The sequence below is a fragment of the Wyeomyia smithii genome, chromosome 1 (genome assembly GCF_029784165.1).
Source record: "Wyeomyia smithii strain HCP4-BCI-WySm-NY-G18 chromosome 1, ASM2978416v1, whole genome shotgun sequence".
In the NCBI taxonomy this organism is placed as follows: domain Eukaryota; kingdom Metazoa; phylum Arthropoda; class Insecta; order Diptera; family Culicidae; genus Wyeomyia; species Wyeomyia smithii.
The window spans coordinates 132,832,828-132,858,220 of record NC_073694.1 but is presented as its reverse complement, the minus strand read 5'-3'; the positions used below and the strand labels follow the sequence as shown (position 1 = coordinate 132,858,220).

Below are 25,393 nucleotides of genomic sequence, written 5' to 3'. Positions count from 1 at the left end.
CGGCAAATTTTCAAATAAGAATAGCAAACTGTGGGAACCGAGACAGCATGAAATACAGAATACAACTAATGACAGTTCGCCAGCTTTCAGTAGAATAGTCATTTAAGCCAACGTTGCGGGACGTGCCCAGTTTTACGGAATTTCTTTAATTAAACATATAAGAATGAAAAAATTTATGTACGCACAAGTAAAAAAATCTGCAAAAAATTATGTTATCGATAACTTGGGGGAACGGAAACAAAGTTATGTGAAATGGAGGGAACATTTTATGAAGTAGAAAGAACGTAGATCATTCCGGAAACGATTGACTGACGGATAAGTTGGTTATTACTAGATCCGGAAAAAATAATCGAAATACATCACAAACAAACATTTTGCCAACGCTGGCTAGTGACGGTCTCCAGAAATTGGCAACTGCCGGTGTGAAAAAGAAATAGTGGAATTGGTAATCCCCATTAGCAACGACCGGTGCGAAAATCGGTTGCTATCCAAAATAGCAACGGCCAGCGTTGTGAAAATAGCAACTCAAATGGCAACTCACCGGTGCGCTTGCTCTTAGTCGGTCCTAACGAGCCATCTCGGGTTGGAAGACATGTGAAGACATTTTTTATTGGAACGTGAAGATATTTGGAAAAATGACCTGGCATCCCTGCTGTAGTCTATTGAAGGTATTGAAGATATGTCTTCCAATCTGGCATCGCTGCATTCTGGCATCTTTGTTTCCCCATAGGTTTGAATCGTCAAATTTCTACGTTACGTATTTACAGCAGGCGAGTGTTTCGTTTTATATTTCGAATTCGAGTTAATAGAAAAAAATTGGACTAAACTGCATAAGATGTGTAGAGCTAAATGATGGCTTCAAATAATTTTGCAAAATCAAATAAACACTTGAAAAGCGTTTCTGCAGCTCAAAATCAGAGTGACGATGTTCATGAAAATCAATATTTCTACGAGGACGAAATCTTCTGCATTGATAACCGGGGTCGTGTAAAATTCGGCTTGGTGCTAGAAAATTTCGAGGTTAGCGAAGAGGAAGGTTTCGAAGAAGATGCACTGAAAAGAGGCGAAATCCGTGCTTGCTGGCATCCTGATGGTCTCGAAGAAATAGTTGAGCAACATAAGGTAAACTATACGTTTTAGCAACAGGCCAAGTACAGATTTATAGCACCTGTAAATATACAACATTCGTTTTTATTGACTATTAAGACCTGAAAGGTTTTACATTTAGTGCAATTCAAAGTCTCCATCTTCGATCTACAAAATAAATTGAAATATCGTAGCAAACAAAATTACAAAAATGCTGGTCGTCGTATCTGCGGATATTGACTGAGATTGTATTGAGTTAGTAGAATTGGTGAGCTACTGTCGACCCCGAAAGTTTATATGTCATTAAAGGAGAACTTAAATTCATCCAAAATTTCACACAGTTGCATTTTGTGAGAGAAATTGGTTGCTAATACAAAATTGTTTTGCTTCATTTTTTTTCTAGTGAGGTGTGTAATTAGCAAAAACACATGTTTTCAATTTATTAATACTTCACGTCCATAAATAAATCGTTTACAACATTATTCTCCTTCAGGTTGGTCTAGCCGATCGAACTCTTATGCCAGGAGATGTTGTGCGAAAGATAGTTCCCGGAAAACATACACAACGAGGTTACTGTCATGAAATATTTGTTAGAGCAGATGTTAAGGTAACAAATCTTATATTTTTTCTTTAAATCTGGTTTTAAAAATTCGAAACAACTTTTCGACAAATGACAAAAATCAAATTTTTCCCTTGTTTAGTTGAAAGCATTTTTTTTTATTTTGCAGATTGCTGGTACTAAATATGTAGTGAAGAATGTTCCTTCTGACCGCCTTCGTCCGTTGATGTCAATGCCAAAGGATAATGCTGTTTGTTTGGATTCTTGGGTCGGAAGCACAAGAAACGTCAACGAAAAATTAATATTGAAGTAAGTTAGTAAGAGATTCAAAAATCGAAAATTACACTATGTATAAAGCGAATGATTTAAAGCGTTTATAAGTATTTTGCTAACTCCTAGCTGGTCTCGAAGTACGATGTTAGCCCAACAAGCCTCGACTCGCAAACACAGCCGCAGCGTATCCATTGTGTTTGGGCCTTTAGTGTCAGTAGGATTGCAAAGTAGCTCCATAATTGTCCTGTACAATAAACAGTTGGCTATGCAATCTGTGTTTAATAAAAAACAGAAGGTCGAGTCTCTAATCGGAATGTATCACCAAGGCTTTACTTTTTATCAACAAGTTATTAAATTGGGCATTTAATTTAAATTGGGCATTTAGTTGAAAATGCAATAATAAATTGTTTACCTATATTTTGCACGAAATTTTGGATCTCCAGGATTTAGCGGAGTTTTATAACTTTGAAATGATTTGATTCAGAAATGATAAAATAATCGTACGGAAATTCTAATAAACAATGACCTAGGTTATCGAACGTCTGCAGTGGTTTTCTTTGGCGAATTTTCGCGTGAGACTGCTGCAGAGAACCTGCTGAAACCGTTCTATACCTTTGATTGTATCTAAATTATATATTCGATATTCTGAACTCCCACTTGCTCAAATTAATAAACATATGCTTTTTAGGTCACAATGTGGATCACTCGTGGAAATTCGCCCGGATATAGAATACTGTACCCTTAAAGACAGTGATACACGATCACGATGTGGCTATTTCGCGGGTACTTTGTTTTATCCTGGGCAAACTTTAGTTGGTCCAATAAGTGATTTGGAGAATGCAAAATGGATCAATACTTCTGCAGAAATGAAATTGAATAGGAAGCACAAAATGATAGATCGGAAGTTTACTGTTCAGTCGGTTGAAATTGAAGGTGTTTGGGTTCATTGGCAATGCAAAGCATCATGTGATGATATTGATGCAGAAATGAAAGAGGGTGGTATACAGCAGCCACCGGACTATGTAACTGGAGAAAATTTAAAAAGATTAAGGAAATTGAATTTGTTCGAATCCTGTATGTTGCAAATTAACGACAAAAATTATTTAAAAATCCAGCCTGGTGATTCCTTTTGTAGAAAAAGTCAATGGAGAAAAGAGATAAGCTCAAGATTTGTAAAGATAATGAATAACGGCGGATTTGAGCAAGAAAACGTGTTCTGTGATACTGAAGACCATCAAATTAATGTTACCAATAATACGCTTGAGAATATTCCACGAGAGAAAGCGGAGTCGGATAGTGGAAAGTTGTGCCCAACTGCTCACAAGGAAGTATCAAAGTGTGGCAAACTTCGACGAAACTCGGCAAGGTGCAATACTTCACCGACAGCGTCAGTTTCTGCTGCTTGCAAGCTGGCTGATAGTGATGAATGGCAAACTGATTTAGAAGACGAGGAAGACGACGAGGTCGAAGATTGTGAGCCGACTGTTTCCGATGGGGGAGGTAGTGCTATTTCCTCATCATGCTCAAGTACTGCCACCTCAAAAAGTAGTCCCAAAAAGTCACCACTGTTGGCCAATAAGATTCGAAAATTACGAAAAAGGGCAACATCTACTATTACAAGTGCAGATAAGATTCCTTCCGTTGGAGATGAGTTAATAACAGAAACCTTAGTTGTGTATAGTACCGCCACAGTCGTGTGGCAAGATGGTACGATTGAATTTGACATTCCGTCCACAGATTTGTGTCCGATTCATCATCTCGATGATCATGAATTTTTTCCTGGTGATTTCGTATTATCTGGAAACACTGATATATCACAAAACCCGTTGTTCCGAGATTACGGTGTGATTCAAAATGTAGATCATCACGGACGTACGGCAAAAGTTAAATGGTTCAGTACTTACACTTGCCTCGATGAACCTCAACCAATATACAACGGTGAATCGGAGGTCAGCGTATATGATTTGAAAGATCATCCTGATTTTCAGTATCGACCAGGTACTATTGTCATCCGGGTTGCGAATTTTATTGGTAATGGTTCGAAATGTAATGCTGGTCAGGTATGTGTACTTGAAATGATCCTATATAAGCAGTTTTTAGCGTGACTGATGAGTGTGGAACAATCATGAGTTATAAGAATCGGTTAATTCAGTTCACATAAAAATATCTATTCGCGAAGCCAATATGCTAGGAATTACCGAAGAAGCATACCAGCGGGAGACTCCACATCCGAATTTTCTGTTTATATTCATAAAAACGCAAATCAGTGGTGTGTCTTTATTTTCACTATTTTCATTGATTAGCGACTAGCGTACGAATCTGATGCTTTTACAATTCACTATCATTCAGGAACTAAAGCTATTAGGTCAATTTTTTCACTGATAAAAGGCGAAAATGACAAATCAACGATAAATCTTAATCATCAATTTTTCATCACGAAAAGAATCGATGAGTAATCATGAAAAGCAATTTAAGAGGGACGAAATCCGTTTATTCCTTTATAAGACAGTGGCCACCAACAATTATCGTTTTTTTTTTTCTGCCTCATAATTATGAGCTATTATTAATAGTCATTTCTGATCAAAACAAAATTCGGTGGATTTTTTTTGCCTCGGTATGTTGAAGGGTTAAGCTACTTTACTTTGAACATGCAACGTAAATCACTAAATTAGACAGACTACGCGTAATTTCAATCGCCACATTCGTTGTGATTCCACAAAACCGTTATTTTTCTATCATCCTCAAATCACACCTGAAAGCTCTTATTGGTTTGTCTGTTGTTTTAGTTAGTCACAAATATTATGAGAAATTAGTTAAAAAATCAGCTTTCTGATAATGAGATTATTTTTCTCAGGTTATCGACAACTACCCAAATGGAATGGTGAAAGTTTGGTGGGTTGATGGCCATGTGAGTATGTGTTGGCCGCAAGATATTTTTGAAGTTGGGCAATATGATTCAGACAACAACTTTTGGGGAAATGAATCGGACAACAACTCATGGGAAACTGAAGATGAAATATCAGAGCTTGGCGGTATTTCTCCTCAGCGAGTGTCAAAACCAAAACTAGCAGCTAATCTGGAACGAGCAAGAGTAGCGATGGCACGTTTGGAAGAACTGTTTATAATTAATCCACATCTTCAAAACCAAGAGATTATGAAAAAACTTTTGATGGTATACAAAAAATGTCGTTATTTGGATAGACTTATGAATACATCATTTTTTCACGAAGACCATTTTATGGGTTTGGTAGAACGAGTACGCAAATCAAATAACCAAACCACTTCGGAACGAGCATTAGATCAAAAAATCAGGTTGTTCAATCACAGTGGTTCGAAAACCATTACTCCCACGGCGGATAGTCCAGTCATCGATCCAAAACTTTCATCTAATAGTAATCATAGTCTCTCGTCCAGTGGTGGAAATAGTGTCGGAACATCATCGAAAAAATGTTTTTCAACACCAAAGCAGTCCAGCAAAAATGAAGCGTCGTCTTTCAAGTTCACTACAGGACACAATATTTCAACATCTTCGGATATTTCTAGTATAGAAGAAAATGCCACGGGTATGGCTGTTCAGAATATCATTTCTTCCGGTTGCGCTGCTGAAGACTCTGGAAATTTTTCGATCAAAAGTGATATAAATTGCAAACAGAGCAGTACCGATAATGGTAGAGATTTGTTACTAAATGCAGAGCTAGATAAAGTGAACTATGTTTACATGAATATTTGTGAAGATATGAATAATACTAGCTCAGTTTTCAGTTTTCCAACACAAACAGATAATGTTTCTGCAAAGCTCTGTTCACTTATTAAAGCACAATTAGTGAAGGCGCTACAAGAGGTATGTATATTATACCGTTTTCGTTTTCGCGGTGTAGCTACACCTTTTTCGAACTATACTTTGCAGCTTCAAATGAAACATTTTCAGTGTCGTTGCATTGGTATGCGTAATAATGGGATAGCTGTCAATTCGTTTTGTTTTATCATTAGCGCATTCGTCATTTTGTCTCGTTTCCATTTCATATGTCCATCTCGCAAATGTGCTGAAAAAAAATTTACCTGACACTTTACCATGTGGAACGAGAACCAAAACAAACCAGTTTTGACACATACGTGTGAATGTGTTGGTAACTTCCTATAGTATACTCTGCTTTTTTCGGGTGTCGTCAGGGACAGAAAAAGGGTAGTCCGAAAAGTCAAATAAAACATTTTCGGTGTCAAAAGTGTCGTTCGAGTGTAGCTACACCGCGAAAACGAAAACGACATTAAACTGGGACACGGTTATATGGGAAAAAAGCGAAGGTGTTATTTTTTCGCTCTCATGCACTTTTCGTGTTCCTTATGGGTCCTACAACAGCTGTTTAAATTTTCAGATCGATTGGTGAAACTATATTTTTGCGCCAGATTTTTAAAGTTTCCATACGATTTTATATGGGAAAATCCACTTTTTCGAAACTTATTCTCTAGAGATGTCCCAAAAATATATCGATACATGATATTTGTAGGAAATTTTTCTAGAAAAAACTCTTCTGAAGACCGTGAGGCGCTACGATGCCTGTAGATTAAGTTATTTCCTTCAAACTGATTGAATATCTGACGAACGGCCCAACATTAAATTTTTCTAGCAATACTGCTGCAGCATGCAGCTGTTGCAAATTCAACCATGTGATAAGAAACGATATCTCGTAAAATTTATCTTAGAGGCTTCTCCGCAGATACTATGAGCAAAAATCACACTTTCAAGCTTAATTTCATGCTAAATTGTTCCTCATCCTTGAGCAATTTACAATAGGAGCATGCTGTAACAGTGTTGCTGGAAAAATTCAATGGTGAGCCGTTCGTCAGACATTTAATCAGTTTGGAAAGAATAACTTTTTCTACAAGCATCTTAGCGCCTTACGGTCTTCAGAAGAGTTTTTCTCAGGAAAATTTCCTACAAATATCATGTATCGATATTTTTTTAGGAGCCAACTGGACATCTCTACAGAATAAGTTTTGAATAAGTGGATTTCTCCATGTAAAATCGTATGGAAACTTAAAAAATCGGGCGCAAAAATATAATTTCACCGATCGATCTGAAAATTAACACAGTTGTTGTAGGATCTATAAGAAACACGAAAAGTGCATGGTAGCTTACATGAATTTTTTTGCAGGCAGGAGTGGGCAAAACATCTCTTTTTTAGAGCGGCTCTTAACCGCTTCCTCACCGTTGCGAATCAAGTCATATAAACGGTTTATGTTTCAAAATGATTTACATGCGTACCACGTGATAAATAACAGTAACCAATATGTTGTTGGATAGATAAAATGTTGAACAATTTTATAATAGTTTTATAATAATACGCTAGTTATGATTTTTATTTCATTGCTCAGTGGTAGAAATTGATAAAAAATTTTCATGAACGAATTTAAAGGAACAAGGAACCAATCACATGCGAGCATGCCTAGCACCAACGACATGAATAGACACCAACCATTTACTGTTACATTTTCTATATCAATATCAATTTTAATAAGTATGGCAGGCATATGTAACCACCAGTATAGATTCCCATACTGCCGTTCCAATCATAGTAGTCCCATGTTCTACACAAACTTTATGCACGTTGGGACAACTATGCTTGGAACGGCAGCATACATATTGAATGTCACGTCACAAAGCTTGTCGAAGTCCGCTCTATTTATCTGTGCAATTTCATAAAAAAAAATCAGTCTATTGAAGTCAAAATATGTACTTGTTATGTCCCAAAAGTCGGTCGAACGAATTTTCCAAATTTAAATAGAACAGAAATATCTAGATGGTTTCAAACGGCAGATTTGCCAATTTTTTATGAAAACAATTTTTATATGATATGCATTTTAACATTATAGGTTACGAGAGATGACAAACATTACAACAAAGATTTTGAAGGTGAAAATACATAGTTTCATCCTAAATATACAGTTGTTGTGAATATTTGCGAACAAGGGTGTAGGGTACCCAGAAAAATCATCATTTTAGAACACATTTTCCTCCAAAAAGTTAGCAACTGTCTTTTAACGTCAAAATATGTATTTTAAGCCTTAATAGTCGCTTTCGAATTGAAATAAATCTGAAAAAAGTAGAGCAAAAAATGAATAATCGCTCTAAAACAGTGTAGAAACAAGATGGAGCAATTTTTTTTAACAAAATTTCATGAAATTAAATTATCTATAACTTTGTAGAAGAAATTTTTGCTCTTTCAGATAAAGAAGTTACAATTTCTATTTGTATTTGTGTATTTGTATATTGTTTATAACTTCTAGCATCAATGGTTTCCGACTGACAGATTTTGGTCATGAAATTTCACCACTCCGAACATAGTGGGATGTTGTGAAAACCAAATTGTTGATACTGCTATAACTTTAATTATTTTTTACATGCATTTTATATAATATTCATTATGTATATTGCAGATAAATCAGCGTTTTGGCCACGATGATATTTTTAAAGAGATCGTTATCGAAGAAATGCTTCTTTCAACTCCACCATTTGGATCACGTCCGGTTTCCTCAACACCGTCTCAAGTGGATACGGTAAATGATACACCTATTTCAAATCAGAAAAAGCAAGATGCGATGGACGGTTCGAACTGTACGCCGGATTTTAGTTATGAATTTATTTTTGTCGAAAACTTTCATGTTCTGGAAACAGCACCTAGTACTCATAAATATCATTTGACGGTATTCCAAACAAGTAATGCACAAAGTTTCTACAAAGCCGTACAACGGGAGCATAAGTTGCTGAGAACTGCCTTACCACCTGGTGTATGGGTACGCACGTTTGAGGATCGTTTGGACTTGTTCAGCGTAATGATTGAAGGACCTAGGAAAACTCCTTACGAAGGTGGTCTATTTCTATTTGATATCCAGCTTGGGCAGGACTATCCTAGCGTCCCTCCATTGTGCCATTACATAAGCTATTGTTCAGATCGATTGAATCCAAATCTTTATGAAGACGGTAAGGTGTGTGTTTCACTATTGGGAACCTGGTCCGGTAAAGGAACTGAAATGTGGGGTCCAAACAGCACTCTTCTACAAGTGATAGTCTCCATTCAAGGTTTAATTCTGGTGGACGAACCTTATTTTAACGAAGCTGGATATGAAAAGCAGAGAGGTTTGCATGAAAACAAATAAATCCTAAGATTCAATTTTGTAAGTTTTATATTACTTATAGGTTCTCAACAGGGAAAAGAAAATTCGCGCATGTACAATGAAATGGTGATATTGAAGCTTGTACAGTCGATGTCAAAAATGATTGCAAATCCGCCAGAAATTTTCAACACTCAAATCATGGCTCATTTTCGTGAACATGGCTTCTCTATGCATCATAGAATCAAAAGTTGGATGGATATATCGAATGAAGCTAATCGAAATGTGAATAATGGTAGGTTCAAAGCCATAATAAGTCACTACCATTGTATATAGTGGGTATATACCTAGTAATGGAATTCGGAAGCAATAGCCAAAATTAAAACTAAAAGCTGTAACATCATCTGTTCGAATTTCGGGTGCACGATTGTTATTCTTTGAAAGGAGTCTATTGAAATCTGGCTCTGAAACAATAATTTGCCAAAAGGATCTCCTCGTTAGTCAGCTTCAGAAAAATATTTTTTTTAAATAAACAAAAGCGATACAGAGTAACAATATTTCATATAAAATCGTTAAAAATCTGACCACGTGGAATGTGGATGGCCCCTTAAGCATATATTGAAGCTTTTTAAAGGTTCAACTGAAGCGAGTCTAAAGGCGGCACTGGGCTATAGAGGGTTAAGTTATTTGTTCAAAAGGCATTAGTTTATAGTAATACCACAGACTAACAGACGTAACACTGGAACCTAGCTCCACAGACTAACAGACATAACACGTCGAACAAACTTTCAATAAAATCATCGTTTGGATGATTCAAGTACTTTACGTTAGTAACACTAGCACCATCTGCTGTCGTGTTCGCGCTGCCTCGTGTATTTCGACATCAGCGCCAGCGTTACTGCATGTGTCAAATGGAGAACTACAAAATATATATGAGAGACGACATTTTCGCGCGATGACTGTTATTCGATTGAAAATTTGAAATGAACGTTTTTGAGGCGATGGAGCTAGGCTCCAGTGTTACGTCTGTTTGTCTGTGCCTTGAAAGCAGAATTGAAAACCTGGGAACATAGGACTATACAAGAGAACTGGATATGCTCAGTAGGGCTACGCCAGTCTAAACGCTTTATAAAACCAAGCGTCGAGAATAGCCAGCAATTGCTTAGTTCAAATAAAAAGGGACTAAGAACAATTACCGGACTGTTTACAGGACACTGTCCAAGTAAGCATCACCTGAAACAAATTGGTTAGTCAGATGACGAAATTTGTCGTCTCTGCGGGTTCGAATGTGAAACCGCAGAACATTTGCTCTGCCACTGCAGTGCACTAATACAACGCAGAATAAGAGCCTTTGGAAAAGGAACTTTGGGGCCTTTTGAGGTCTGGTCTGCGAATCCTAATGAGGTAATACATTTCATACGAAATTCAGTGCCTAATTGAGAGAAAGGGTGCGATATGACCACGACGATCACTTCCATCAATTGTGATATGTCTGCCAAGAGTACCTAGACTAAAGAAGAGGTATACCACAAAAGATCAAAACAATGGTCGCAGTAATCCAAATCTTACAAAAAAAAAGTAAACCCTTCGAAAGGCAGGGCAACTATATTGCCATCAACGAAAAAAAAAAGTTTTCGCTGCACTAAGAACATTTAAACATATAAAAATGCAGCTGTGTCTGTATGCCTGTCTGTCTGATTCATATAGGCTTCGAAACTACTGAACCGATCGGCGTGAAATTTTGTATATAGGGGTTTTAGGGCCGAGAAAGGTGACTAAGATAGTTCGAGACCCCTCCCTCTTCTGTAAGGGAGGGGTCCCATACAAATGAAACACAAATTTCTGCACATCTCAAGAACTAACCAGGTAAATGGAACCATATTTGACGGGTGCATGTTTTTAGGGGTAACAAATATATCCATAATGGTTTGACACCCCTCCCTTTTCTATAAGGGAGGAGTCCCATACAAATGAAACAAATTACGCACAGCTCGAGAACCAATCAACCAAATAGAACCAAATTTGGTATGTAAATGTTTTTAGAGGTAACAAACTAACCGGAAAAATGGAACCAAATTCGGCAAGTGAATATTTTTAGGGGTAACAAACATGTCCATAATGTTTCAACACCTCTCCTTCTAATTGAAGGGAGGGTTTCACACAAATTTCTATGCATCTCGGGGCATAATCGAGTAAATGGAAACAAGTTTGATATGTTGACGAATTCGAAGATGACCACTTTCTGGACCAGTTTCTGGAAAACAATGAAAAAAACTGAATACCACCCAAAATGGGTATTTCTGGAATAGAGGTGATGTCCCAACAAACAATTTTGTTGTATAACAGCTTGTTAAGCTATAGTTCAGCCGAAATCCACTGAATAATAGCTTATTAAGCTGTAAATCAACAAAATTGTTTGCCGGGGTACAAAAGCCAAAAGTCGAGGATGTTGTCATTCCGATGAAACCAATCATTTTAAACGATATAAACAAATTGCAAAGAATCAATGAATTTGCAATGTTTAAAATTATTAAATTAAACACAAAAATAGGCGGGACGAAGTTTGCCGGGTCAGCTAGTTGTTTATAAATTTTGCTTAAACACGGACTTCTGAGGATATATAACCATACTCCAAGTTTTCTCAAACTGCTAGAAGTGTGCAATGTTAATTTGGGAATAATTTTTACGATTTATTTACGTTGATTGATTTTTTGTAATTATAAAAAATGAAAAATCATAGTAATTCGAATGTAACAGTAGGACTTCATTTATTTTGCATGGAAAAGATCGAAGTAAACGGTTTTTCCAGTGGTATCCAGAAAAAAATTTCAGGAAAAAGTTTTGAATTTGTCGTCCAATACACCATGTATTTTAACGAAAAAACTGCATAGTCTAACACAGTAGGTCCTGAATAGAAAGTTCCTGGTGAAAATTTACCAATTTGTTGGATTTTCACCAAAATAAAAATGAATTTCCTGAAGACGGTCTAAAATTGCGGTTTGTTCACATAAAAATGATCCCAAAATCAATATTGTACACATATAAACATATAAAAATGCAGCTCTGTCTGTATGCCTGTCTGTCTGATTCATATAGGCTTCGAAACTACTGAACCGATCGGCGTGAAATTTTGTATATAGGGGTTTTAGGGCCGAGAAAGGTGACTAAGATAGTTCGAGACCCCTCCCTCTTCTGTAAGGGAGGGGTCCCATACAAATGAAACACAAATTTCTGCACATCTCAAGAACTAACCAGGTAAATGGAACCATATTTGACGGGTGCATGTTTTTAGGGGTAACAAATATATCCATAATGGTTTGACACCCCTCCCTTTTCTATAAGGGAGGAGTCCCATACAAATGAAACAAATTACGCACAGCTCGAGAACCAATCAACCAAATAGAACCAAATTTGGTATGTAAATGTTTTTAGAGGTAACAAACTAACCGGAAAAATGGAACCAAATTCGGCAAGTGAATATTTTTAGGGGTAACAAACATGTCCATAATGTTTCAACACCTCTCCTTCTAATTGAAGGGAGGGTTTCACACAAATTTCTATGCATCTCGGGGCATAATCGAGTAAATGGAAACAAGTTTGATATGTTGAGGTTTTTGAGAGCAAGCAAAACTTTCGACTCCAGACGCCATTGTTAAATTTAAGATGGAAACGTCCGGTTTCTATCCGGAGAATGTCTCCAAATACCATTTGAAATCCAGTATGGCGACTTCCGGTTTCTGAAAAAAAACAGCGGGATATGACCAAATACCACCCAATATGGGTGTTTCCGGAATTGTTATGATGCACTGGAGCCAGAAATCGACCTCAGACGATATTTTGCATAGTGAGATGGCAACTTCCGATGACTGGAAAACAGCCGAAAATGACTAACCAAATATCACCCAATATGGGTGTTTCTTTAACCAGGATGACGCTCAGAGGCCAGAAAGTGTCTCCAAATGCCATTTTGAAATCCAAGACTTCCGCTTTCTGGGAAATAGTGGCAAATGACCAAAATCCCGTCGGGATGCGGTATATTTTTCCAAATCTGTATCATATTTCCAGTTCGCTTATTTTTCGTTCTTTCTCTACTCACATACTGTCTGCTTAATGGACCATATATCATCCAATATTTTTCCGAAATTAAAGCCACAATTCGACCTCAGACAACATTTTTAATTGTAAGTTGGCAAATTCCGGTGACTGGAAAACAGCCGAAAATGATCAAATACCACCCAATCTTGGTGTTTCTTTAACCAGAATGACGGTAAGAGGCCAGAAATTGTCTCCAAATGCCATTTTAAAATCCAAGATGGCGACTTCCGGTTTCTGAAAACAGCGGAAAATGACAAAATACCACCCAAAATGGGTATTTCCGGAATTGTTATGATGCACTGAAGCCAGAAATCGACCTCAGACAACATTTTGAATTGAAGGATGGCGACTTCCGGTGACTGGAAAACAGCCGAAAATAATAGAATACCACCCAATATGGGTGTTTCTTCAACCAAAATGACGCTCAGAGGCCAGAAGTTGTCTCAACAAATGCCATTTTAAAATCCAAGATGGCGACTCCCAGTTTCTGGAAAACAGCGGAAAATAACCAAATATCACCCAATATTTCCGAAATCGTGATGATGCACTGAAGCCAAAATACGACTTCAGACAACATTTTGAATTGTAGGATAGCGACTTCCGGTTCCTGGAAAACAACCTAAAATGACTAAATACCACCCAATATGTATGTTTCTTCAGCTAGAATGACGCTCAGATGCCACAAATTGTCTCCAAATGCTATTTTAAAATTCAAGATGGCGACTTCCGGTTTCTGGAAATAGCCGAAAATGACCAAATACCCAATATGGGTGTTTCTTTAACCAGAATGACGGTCAGAGGCCAGACATTGTCTCCAAATGCCATTTTTAAATCCAAGATGGCGACTTCCGGTTATTGAAAAGAGCGGAAAATGACCATATACCACCCAATATGGGTATGTCCGGAATCGTAATGATGCACTGAAGTCACAAATCGCCCTCAGACAACATTTTGACTTGTTAGATGGCAACTTCCGGTTTCTGAAAAACAGCCGGAAATGGCCGATTTTCATCCAATATGAGTATCTTTGGAACCAGAATGATACACAGGAGCTAGAATCGACCACAGACACCATTTCGGTTTCTAAGATGGTGACTTCTGGTTTCTGGAAAACAGCCGAAAATGACCAAATAACTCCCAATATGGGTGTTCTTAAACCAGAATGACGCTCAGGGGCCAGAAATTGTTTCCAAAAATCATTTCAAAATTCAAGCTGGCGACTTCCGGTTTCTGAAAAATAGCCTTAAGTGATATGAGTATCACCGGAACCAGAATGATGCAAGGAGCTAGAAATTGACCTTGGACACCATTTTGAATTGTAAGATGGCAACTACTGGGAGCCGAAAATAACGGAATAATACTACATATGGATATTTTCGTAATCGAAATGATGTTTAGAAGCCAAGCATTGACCCTGGACACCCTTTTGAATTCGAAGATGACCACTTTCTGGACCAGTTTCTGGAAAACAATGAAAATAACTGAATACCACTCAAAATGGGTATTTCTGGAATAGAGGTGATGTCCCAACAAACAATTTTGTTGTATAACAGCTTGTTAAGCTATAGTTCAGCCGAAATCCACTGAATAATAGCTTATTAAGCTGTAAATCAACAAAATTGTTTGCCGGGGTACAAAAGCCAAAAGTCGAGGATGTTGTCATTCCGATGAAACCAATCATTTTAAACGATATAAACAAATTGCAAAGAATCAATGAATTTGCAATGTTTAAAATTATTAAATTAAACACAAAAATAGGCGGGACGAAGTTTGCCGGGTCAGCTAGTTGTTTATAAATTTTGCTTAAACACGGACTTCTGAGGATATATAACCATACTCCAAGTTTTCTCAAACTGCTAGAAGTGTGCAATGTTAATTTGGGAATAATTTTCACGATTTATTTACGTTGATTGATTTTTTGTAATTATAAAAAATGAAAAATCATAGTAATTCGAATGTAACAGTAGGACTTCATTTATTTTGCATGGAAAAGATCGAAGTAAACGGTTTTTCCAGTGGTATCCAGAAAAAAATTTCAGGAAAAAGTTTTGAATTTGTCGTCCAATACACCATGTATTTTAACGAAAAAACTGCATAGTCTAACACAGTAGGTCCTGAATAGAAAGTTCCTGGTGAAAATTTACCAATTTGTTGGATTTTCACCAAAATAAAAATGAATTTCCTGAAGACGGTCTAAAATTGCGGTTTGTTCACATAAAAATGATCCCAAAATCAATATTGTACACTTCTAGCAGTCCTAGACAAAACTGAAGTATTCTAAGACACCTGTAGAAGTCTTTGGTTAAGTCAAATTTGGAAAAAATATTCTGAGTGCAGCGAAAAAAATAAATTTTGTTGGTGGCAATATAGTTGCCACTGCCTTATAAAGGGTTAAGTAGACGTTGAACTAACATTCCTACTTCCTTTCCCCGGCGATTGTAAGGACGTAGCCAGGTATCCAATGAAAGGCTTAGTTTGCAACTCACATCATCTGTAAGAAGGATACTAGTCCCAAGTTCTTTCCTGTGACAACAGATGATGTGATTGTGAAGTTATTATTATTATCACTATATTCATCCTAAGCTGATCATTGTATAGCCACCTACGATGTGTGCAACCCTTTTTGCTATGCAAAAATGGAAAAAATCACTCACTCGGAGAATCACTTCCGATTTTTCATCGCATGGAATCGTTTTGTTAATTTTTATTTGTCAACAATGATACGGCTGCTTAGTTACAGAAATGAAAAAGAATCCCTCATGATAATTTCGGGAAAATCAATACTGAAAATTTTCGTTTCCTAAAGACGCAAATTCTCTCACCGATTTTTTTTTCAGTTCAATAGTTTTAAGCTGCAATTTTTGCAGTACATTCAACATCGAATCAACGACAATGATGCCATACTCTAAAGATTTGTCTCACAATGATATAAAATTGGACTCATAAAGTATAAAGTATAGAAAGTATCAAACTAGTTTCTCGATAATTCTGTAATGTATTTCTTGGTTTAAACCTCCATACTATAAGGCAATTCAAATCTCAATCTTGCATGTACTTCAATAGGGTAGCGAAAGGCTTCGTCAGTGGTTTTCTTCGGCAGGTTTTCTACAGCGATCTTATGCAGGAACCTGCCGAAGTCGTTCACCACCCTATATAACATGAAAGCTTGCATGTAATATAGGTACTCGAATACATGCTTTCTGGAAATCTGTTTGCTGCGCCCCGGCCACAATAGCAGTATCTAAATTCCTATTTCTAGAAGACAACACCCCGTAAAACATCCAGCTTTCATTCTTGCTTAATTGTTGCAAAAGAAGAAAATTAGCTTCTCGGTTCGCGCGTGTTGTACCCATCTACACGTGTGAAAAAAAATCGAAAGCGCGAAACGAAACAAACAAATCAAAGTAATCGCGAGTGAAAATTTTTCACCACATATCCTTTTGAAATTATCGAAAGCGATAGAGAATCAGTTTGGACTACTGATTAATTATCAATTGTATGATTTCTCCATCCTTGTTGCTATGCTATGCTAAAATATGGGATTCGAATTTTCTTTCTCATGTCTACTACACTTACTTTCAAATAAACTCCAAAGGTAGTGGTGGGCACCGCTAATCAGAAATTCAGCGACGCTCATCGCTAATCCGCTCACTGGAAAATTTAGCTCGATAATCGTGAAATGCATATTACTGACTCTTTCGCTAATCGTTAACTTGTTATGTGAATTGTCATATGGTCAAGCATGGAAATTTTCACTCACTAGCAATATTTCATGCAAATGTGTTCTTTGATTCATCAGGTATCGTTCAATTGTTTCCATTCGCGTACAAGTTTTCCATAGAAACGCTGCTGATTGTTTTTCGCTTCTAAGAGTTCCGAATACTATAGAAGAAGACTGAATGATTCAAACACGATAGTATTTATTGTATCCAAGTTCACTTGCATTCAACGGTATCGCTAGAATCTTTGAGATATTATCGCCAGTGATACAAAATTATGAATCCAAATGAACGTTAGATTGCGTTTGACTGTTTGCTTACCGGAGCAAATAGGTATCATCAATGCTTACGGAAATGGTAGCATGGTGCATTAGCATGTGATATTTGAAATCACTAAGGATCATCGCGGTATATCACGGTGAAAGCACGACGTGAAGTAACCGAATTACGCCTGCATGCAACCAACATTTGAAAGAATCGCTGTGATCGCTCGAGTGCAATCGTATACGATTATTTCGTGAAACATTCGCTATATGTTGTTCGCTCCCCTAAAGCAGGCAATACTGAAACAAAATCATCAACGAAAGCTACCATATATTTCTTTGCTATAAGTTGTCTCTTGCATGCGTAAGAATGTGTAACTTAATAGCGATGGTTTGCTGGGATTAAAAGCTTATGAATATCAAGTTCAGAAATGATACCCGAATGATTGTTAAATTTATTGTACATCAAAACAAACAAAAATAATAACTTTGAGTGCTATTTACAAGAGGTTCAAAATGTTCAAGACTGGGCTTATGCTTGAGGGTTTTGTAAAAACAAATAATAACAAAAGTAATTCTGATTTTCAGTATAAGTAGTGTACTCATGAAAAAATTGATAAAAGCAAAACATTTTAATGAAACATATATTTGAAAAGTAACTCTGGTAATAAAGCATGTTCATTATTCGGAACATTTATAGGCCATTGATGAGGTCTTCGCACTTTTTTCTTTTTTTTTTGCAGTGGCACTTGATGAGAAGTAACTTGCTACGTGTTCGTGCTTGTCTCCTCCGACTTACCATTCCCTTATCTTCTTTATCAATCTTATTGCCTCCTCTAGCAAGCTATAAAAATAAAACGTGAAGAGAAATTTTATATGTAGGAGACACCCATGGGTTATGCTTAAAGTTCTTTCGACATCGAATGGCCTTGTTTTACTAAAATTCAAATCAATTACCACCAACTTGCGCCAAAGCGGACACCTTGCGGCTTCGAAACTCCCCATGACAGATAATAATCGATACTATGCAATATTAAAAAAGAAGTACTTATTCGGTCGTTTAATTCCAGTATGCTTGGCGTTGGGCTTTTTTATTTAACGGGGTAATCGTTGATTTAAAAAAGTGATAAATAGTAGGCTCTTAACATGTTTCCTAGCAGTATACCACTTCTTGCAGTTCTAATAAATATCAACACTTTAGAACTCATATTTATACATATATTTTTACAATGTACATGTCGTTTTGGTAAGCTATATTTAAATATACTATTTGGACATTTCAGAATCGTCTACATCAACTTCGCCTGGCAAGGCAAGTAGTTTGGAAGCAGTCAATGTGTCAACACATCCGATCATTCTACCGGAGTTTCCATTAATTCCAGCTAGTCGTGGATTTTGCCTCACCCTGATTGGTTTGTTGAAAAAATTTAAAGAGATAATAGATTCAATTGGCAGCGAGTAAACATAAGTAGGAACCTCTATCCCACCGCATTTATGCCTAGTTGAAATAATTAGTTTTATTTTTTATTAACGATATTTTTTATGTTGAATAATTCTAAAACAACATGTATTTTTTATGATCTCAAAATATTTATTGCAGCTCTTTGTTTTGTTGCCATTGAATAGGATATTTTCAAAACATAGAACAAAGCGCGCCTTTTAAAAATGGCATATTAGAATAGCCTGTGCGTAACGCAAGTAATTCTACTTTTGATAACAAATAAAGTTAGGATTTTCAAGAATCAAGAACGCTCGGCTTATATTTATACTGATCAAATCTTGTTCCTTATTATTTAAATCAGGTTCCGAGCAACTTAAACTATTAATGCAAAGTGCTGTGCCTGTATTGAAATCAATTACATATTTGAAATATTCAAACATAAACAGTGAGATACATATTATGATATTCGTATAGGATTATTTTTAATAGAAACAATTTTGCGCCTTTAAAAAACTAGAGTCTAAAAATGCTTTGAAAAATAAGAGCACCAATAACACATAATTAATATTTGTTTTGTGCAAAAGCAAGACTTTAAATTTTATTATATTTTTTTATATTTGAAGAAAGTCAGCGAATCATTCGTACCTATTTTTTTAAATTTAATTCGGGTTTTATAAAAATATCTCATTCGAAATGGTTTTTAGTTACTACATGACTACTTTGTAAATTAATAATTTTATATGACATCTCACGCAGATCTTCCCTGCGAAATTTTATACAGACAAAATGGCTTCAATTTAACATTTCAAACAATAGCATAATACCAAAGAAAAATTAAACTATACCAGGCTTATCTTAGTGTTAAATTACATAAGTAGGTGCTAACAAAAGGTCCTACAGCTGCCCAATCATTGTTATAACCAAATAAGTTCTGAGTTGCCTACAGTCGCAAATAATGTAGGTACGTAGTCCTAACCACATTTCACACTATTTTGAAGTTTTAGATAATAGCTGTAAAAAAGTAAATTTCTTTCTTGCAATTTAATGTTAGCCATGTTTTGCAAAAGCAAGTCGACTGCGAAAGAATCAAGTTTTAATGAATCCATGAGTAGTCCATGCATTAAAGATGAAAAGTTAGGGAAAACTGGAATTTCCGAATTGCTCTGGCATACATTGTTCACTGTTAAAAACTATTGAAATAACATAATATTTAGTATGTACTTACTTAAAAATAAAAATTAGCGAAATGCACAATAACAAACGCTGTGTATTACTAACGAAAAGTAACTATTCTAGTGCAGTTCGTTTGTATACATGGAATAATTTTCAGTAGTGATTAAAAATAATAAACAACATTGGCATTGTTACATTGTTTTGGCTGTACGAATGCTGAGTGAATTTTATTGAAAGGACGTATGCGCAAAAGGGGTCAAACTCAGTGAGAGTTATATTGGCCATAAACATATACGTCACACTACCACAAACCTGCAGCTGAGTAAACTGCAGTTGAAAGAGCTATAATTTTCCTTTCTATTTCAAACAAAAAATGACTTGGCAGGAGCTGTAGATGCTGATCACTTGTGGATCTGCGGGGTCATTAAAATTTGCAAACAGGTGTAGAGGGTTCATGACTGCCTCGCTTTCAGTCAGAACAATACTAATAGCCTTCGAACATTCGAAGAACTAGGTTAACTTCACGTTACCTGTGGCACGTTCCAGATGAGTCTTACACGACTCAACGGCGGCTGAAATTTTCAAGCTGATTGATGATTATGTAACAGAAAACAGTATTCCATTGGAAAATTGTGTTTATGTATGTACGGATGGTGCGGAAGATATGGTTGGAAATGTTTCTTGAGTCGTGGCAGGAATTAAGGACAAGGTAAGCAATCACTGCAGTCTTTCACGTTAAAAACAAAACCTGGACAGCTTTCCAAATTTGGAAAACACCCAAGCAGAAATTGCGCCGAAGATAACATCAACAAATTTCCAGGAAATCAAAAAGCATTTGCAGGCAGGTATTATAACAATTAAAACCCTTCCCGTTGATTAATTCCGAAATGCGCAGGATTGGTTGAAGAGTCTGGAATAATACTTCCCCAATGAGTTCCACAGAAAAATCGAAGATATGGCATAGGTGGAGCAGCCTTTCTCGATATCAGCGAAGCCAGAATCATTGTCCAATAAAGCGAAGCATATTCTCCTGCCATTTTCCACCCCATATAGGGGGGTGGACAAAATGATTGAGACAAGCAAAAATTTGTCAATTTTTAAATAGGGTCAGAATTCAACGAAAAATGAATTAATTTTGGTGAAACCGGTTTTATTTTACTGGAATTTCCAAAAATTACTAGGAAATTAGGCGGAACCGACGGACACCGGAAATATTCCGGATTCCAGGAGTGCGTGTCAAAATGTGCATTTTTGTAACGCGTAGAACTTTTTCTGACATCTTGTTCCTTTTAGGTTTATATGTTTCCAATAAACTAAAATTCATCCCGAGTTTATTGGTACCCAAAGGTTGTAAATCCGTCGAGGAACCATCGAGATATGAAACAATTGAGTACCGTAAAACGGGGTATCATTGATCAGCGGGGTAACATTGATCTGTTTTACCCTGCTCATGAATAGTTGAAATAAAACTGCTCCGGTATTACTTGTACTAAATTTAAATATAACATCTTAGTCTTGTGTCATTTGTGGTCTGAACAATATTGTATTGGTTAAATTTTTTTTATTGTTTTGATGACCAAATTTTAAAATTCCCTGCGATAAAACTGAACCTTGAAGTGGTGCATGGGCTTATAGACAAATCAGTAAATGAACAGCGGTCACATTCACTTCTGAAAGTGGGTCTAAACAAAAGTATGCATAAATGTTCTAAAATTTCAAGTGGGAACAAGGGGAACAATTTCATAGAATGCGACTCTTGCGTTGTTCAGAAAGTGTTTTACTTTTCTCTAAAGTAAAGCCATAATAAAAGAATGGCATCTTGCTGCAAGGAGTGAACAAGGTTATTTCTGTTATCCTGAAAAGTCATGTATAACATGCACATGTGCAATTCATTTCTACGACTTAGTCGTTATATGTTACACTGATATAAGGGTAATGGAAATATTAACTGGGTCCTAGTAAGTGACTCAAGAAGGATTGCTGGTAACGGCTAAGTCATATTTTATTTTATTTTATATATATATATATATATATATATATATATATATATATATATATATATATATATATATATATATATATATATATATATATATATATATATATATATATATATATATATATATATATATATATATATATATATATATATATATATATATATATATATATATATATATATATATATATATATATATATAATAAAATAAAATAAAATATGACTTAGCCGTTACCAGCAATCCTACTTGAGTCACTTACTAGGACCCAGTTAATATTTCCATTACCTTTATATCAGTGTAACATATAACGACTAAGTCGTAGAAATGAATTGCACATGTGCATGTTATACATGACTTTTCAGGATAACAGAAATAACCTTGTTCACTCCTTGCAGCAAGATGCAATTCTTTTATTATGGCTTTACTTTAGAGAAAAGTAAAACACTTTCTGAACAACGCAAGAGTCGCATTCTATGAAATTGTTCCCCTTTTTCCCACTTGAAATTTTAGAACATTTATGCATACTTTTGTTTAGACCCACTTTCAGAAGTGAATGTGACCGCTGTTCATTTACTGATTTGTCTATAAGCCCATGCACCACGTCAAGGTTCAGTTTTATCGCAGGGAATTTTAAAATTTGGTCATCAAAACAATAAAAAAAATTTAACCAATACAATATTGTTCAGACCACGAATGACACAAGACTAAGATGTTATATTTAAATTTAGTACAAGCAATACCGGACCAGTTTTATTTCAACTATTCATGAGAAGGGTAAAACAGATCAATGTTACCCCGCTGATCAATGATACCCCGTTCTACGGTACTCAATTGTTTCATATCTCGATGGTTCCTCGACGGATTTACAACCTTTGGGTACCAATAAACTCGGGATGAATTTTAGTTTATTGGAAACATACAAACCTAAAAGGAACAAGATGTCAGAAAAAGTTCTACGCGTTACAAAAATGCACATTTTGACACGCACTCCTAAAATCCGGAATATTTCCGGTGTCCGTCGGTCCCGCCTAATTTCCTAGTAATTTTTGGAAATTCCAGTAAAATAAAACCGTTTTCACCAAAATTAATTAATTTTTCGTTGAATTCTGACCCTATTTAAAAATTGACAAATTTTTGCCTGTCTCATTCATTTTGTCCACCCCCCTATATGGGGTGGAAAATGGCAGGAGAATAAGCTTCGCTTTATTGGACAATGATTCTGGCTTCGCTGATATCGAGAAAGGCTGCTCCACCTATGCCATATCTTCGATTTTTCTGTGGAACTCATTGGGGAAGTATTATTCCAGACTCTTCAACCAATCCTGCGCATTTCGGAATTAATCAACGGGAAGGGTTTTAATTGTTATAATACCTGCCTGCAAATGCTTTTTGATTTCCTGGAAATTTGTTGATGTTATCTTCGGCGCAATTTCTGCTTGGGTGTTTTCCAAATTTGGAAAGCTGTCCAGGTTTTGTTTTTAACGTGAAAGACTGCAGTGATTGCTTACCTTGTCCTTAATTCCTGCCACGACTCAAGAAACATTTCCAACCATATCTTCCGCACCATCCGTACATACATAAACACAATTTTCCAATGGAATACTGTTTTCTGTTACATAATCATCAATCAGCTTGAAAATTTCAGCCGCCGTTGAGTCGTGTAAGACTCATCTGGAACGTGCCACAGGTAGCGTGAAGTTAACCTAGTTCTTCGAATGTTCGAAGGCTATTAGTATTGTTCTGACTGAAAGCGAGGCAGTCATGAACCCTCTAGGAACAGAGTGAACAAGGTTATTTCTGTTATCCTGAAAAGTCATGTATAACATGCACATGTGCAATTCATTTCTACGACTTAGTCGTTATATGTTACACTGATATAAAGGTAATGGAAATATTAACTGGGTCCTAGTAAGTGACTCAAGAAGGATTGCTGGTAACGGCTAAGTCATATTTTATTTTATTTTATTTTATATATATATATATATATATATATATATATATATATATATATATATATATATATATATATATATATATATATATATATATATATATATATATATATATATATATATATATATATATATATATATATATATATATATATATATATATATATATATATATATATATAATACTGTGTTATTTTCACTCACTTCGAACATGTCCAAAACATGCAGTAAGTGCATCAATGGTCACAAATATGCCAGGAGGGATGGTGAAGGTAAAATTTCGGAATTAGCGCGATGGATGTAGATCCCTCGCCTCCCGCGCCACCATCCCCGAACCCCTCTGACCCTGACCCTTCTGTTACCCCCTCCTCTGTTCATTCTTCAGTCCCCTCTCGCCCCAGGCTTTACCCAGACGGAGCCCAGGGCAGCTATACTGTCTATTTTCGGCCAAAGGTGGGACCGAAATCGGATCGGTTGAACCTCTTGCTGATTTCTAAAGACCTGACGAAGGAGTACAAGGGCGTGACCGAAATTTCCGAGGTCCGGCCTTACAAGCTCCGTGTCGTGGTCAGTAACCTGAAAGAGGCCAACGATATAGCTTGCTCTGAGCTCTTCACACGCGAGTTTCGCGTCTACATACCCGCACGAGACGTGGAGATAGACGGTGTCATAACCGATTCGAGTCTGTCCGTCGAGTGTATATTGGAAAGTGCCAAAGGGTGCTTTAAGAACAACACATTTCCCGATGTAAAGGTGCTCGACTGCAAGCAACTGCGGTCAGCATCGATCATCGGTGGCAAAACAGTATACACTCCATCAGACTCGTTTAGATTTACGTTCGCCGGGTCAGCACTACCAAGCCACGTCTCGATCCACCGGGTTCGTCTCCCTGTGCGATTATATGTGCCTCGCGTCATGAACTGCCTGAATTGTAAGCAGTTAGGCCACACCGCCGCCTACTGCTGCAATAAGGCACGTTGTGGCAAGTGTGGGGAGAATCATGCGGATGATTCCTGTAGTAAAAATGCTGAAAAATGCATTCACTGTGGGGAGAGTCAGCATGAGCTCTCGACATGTGCGGTGTACATGCAGCGCAGGGATAAAATAAAGAGGTCTCTCAAAGAGCGTTCGAAGCGTTCTTACGCTGAGATGCTGAAGAAGACCGTTACCACTTCTCCCATTACATCAAACCCTTTTGATCTGTTATCCTCTGATGAAACCGATTCTGACGATTCACCAGCGGGAACATCTTACGCCAATCCTGGGGATTCTAGAAAGAGGAAAAATATTTCCTCTCCTTAACTTCCCAGAAAAGGTCCTACGATTTTTCAAAGTGAAATGAAAGTTACAAACAAACCAAACAGTGCTGCGGAAAAACCGAAGCAAACTCCTCCTGGGTTTGCAAATTTAGAGTCCCAGAAGGAGTTCCCAGCACTGCCAGGAACATCTAAAACCCCAGTTGTTCCTTTTACACTCCCAGTTGATGAAACAAAAACTCTGGATTAGTGAAATTTTCTGACATTGTGGACTGGATTTTTGAAACTTTTAATGTACCCGATCCAATTAAAATTTTTCTTACAGCATTCCTCCCAACAGTTAGATAATTTTTGAAGCAGTTGACTGCCCAATGGCCCCTCCTTGCAGCGATTGTATCCTTCGATGCCTAATTCAACTGCGTATATGAAGGATTCTATCTCTGTCTTACAGTGGAATTGTAGAAGT

General features: G+C 36.6%; 1 protein-coding gene across 1 annotated transcript; it reads left to right on the top strand.

Annotated features, from left to right (window-relative positions):
- The first annotated feature begins 702 nt into the window (after positions 1-702).
- On the top strand, positions 703-19,807 carry LOC129732204 ((E3-independent) E2 ubiquitin-conjugating enzyme). The gene is made up of 8 exons (XM_055692845.1): positions 703-1,122; positions 1,580-1,693; positions 1,815-1,954; positions 2,607-3,978; positions 4,773-5,759; positions 8,354-9,053; positions 9,114-9,323; positions 18,389-19,807. Exons 1-8 carry the CDS (start codon positions 850-852, stop codon positions 18,565-18,567), a joined length of 3,975 nt encoding a protein of 1,324 aa, XP_055548820.1. The 5' UTR covers positions 703-849; the 3' UTR covers positions 18,568-19,807.
- The last annotated feature ends 5,586 nt before the right edge of the window (positions 19,808-25,393 follow it).

Bases quoted from the DNA above. Each gene is read 5' to 3' on its own strand.
- LOC129732204 (XM_055692845.1), top strand. From the start codon at position 850: ATGATGGCTTCAAATAATTTTGCAAAATCAAATAAACACTTGAAAAGC. The intron at 1,123-1,579 runs GTAAACTATACG...ATTCTCCTTCAG, and splicing joins AAATAGTTGAGCAACATAAG to GTTGGTCTAGCCGATCGAAC. The intron at 5,760-8,353 runs GTATGTATATTA...TGTATATTGCAG, and splicing joins TAGTGAAGGCGCTACAAGAG to ATAAATCAGCGTTTTGGCCA.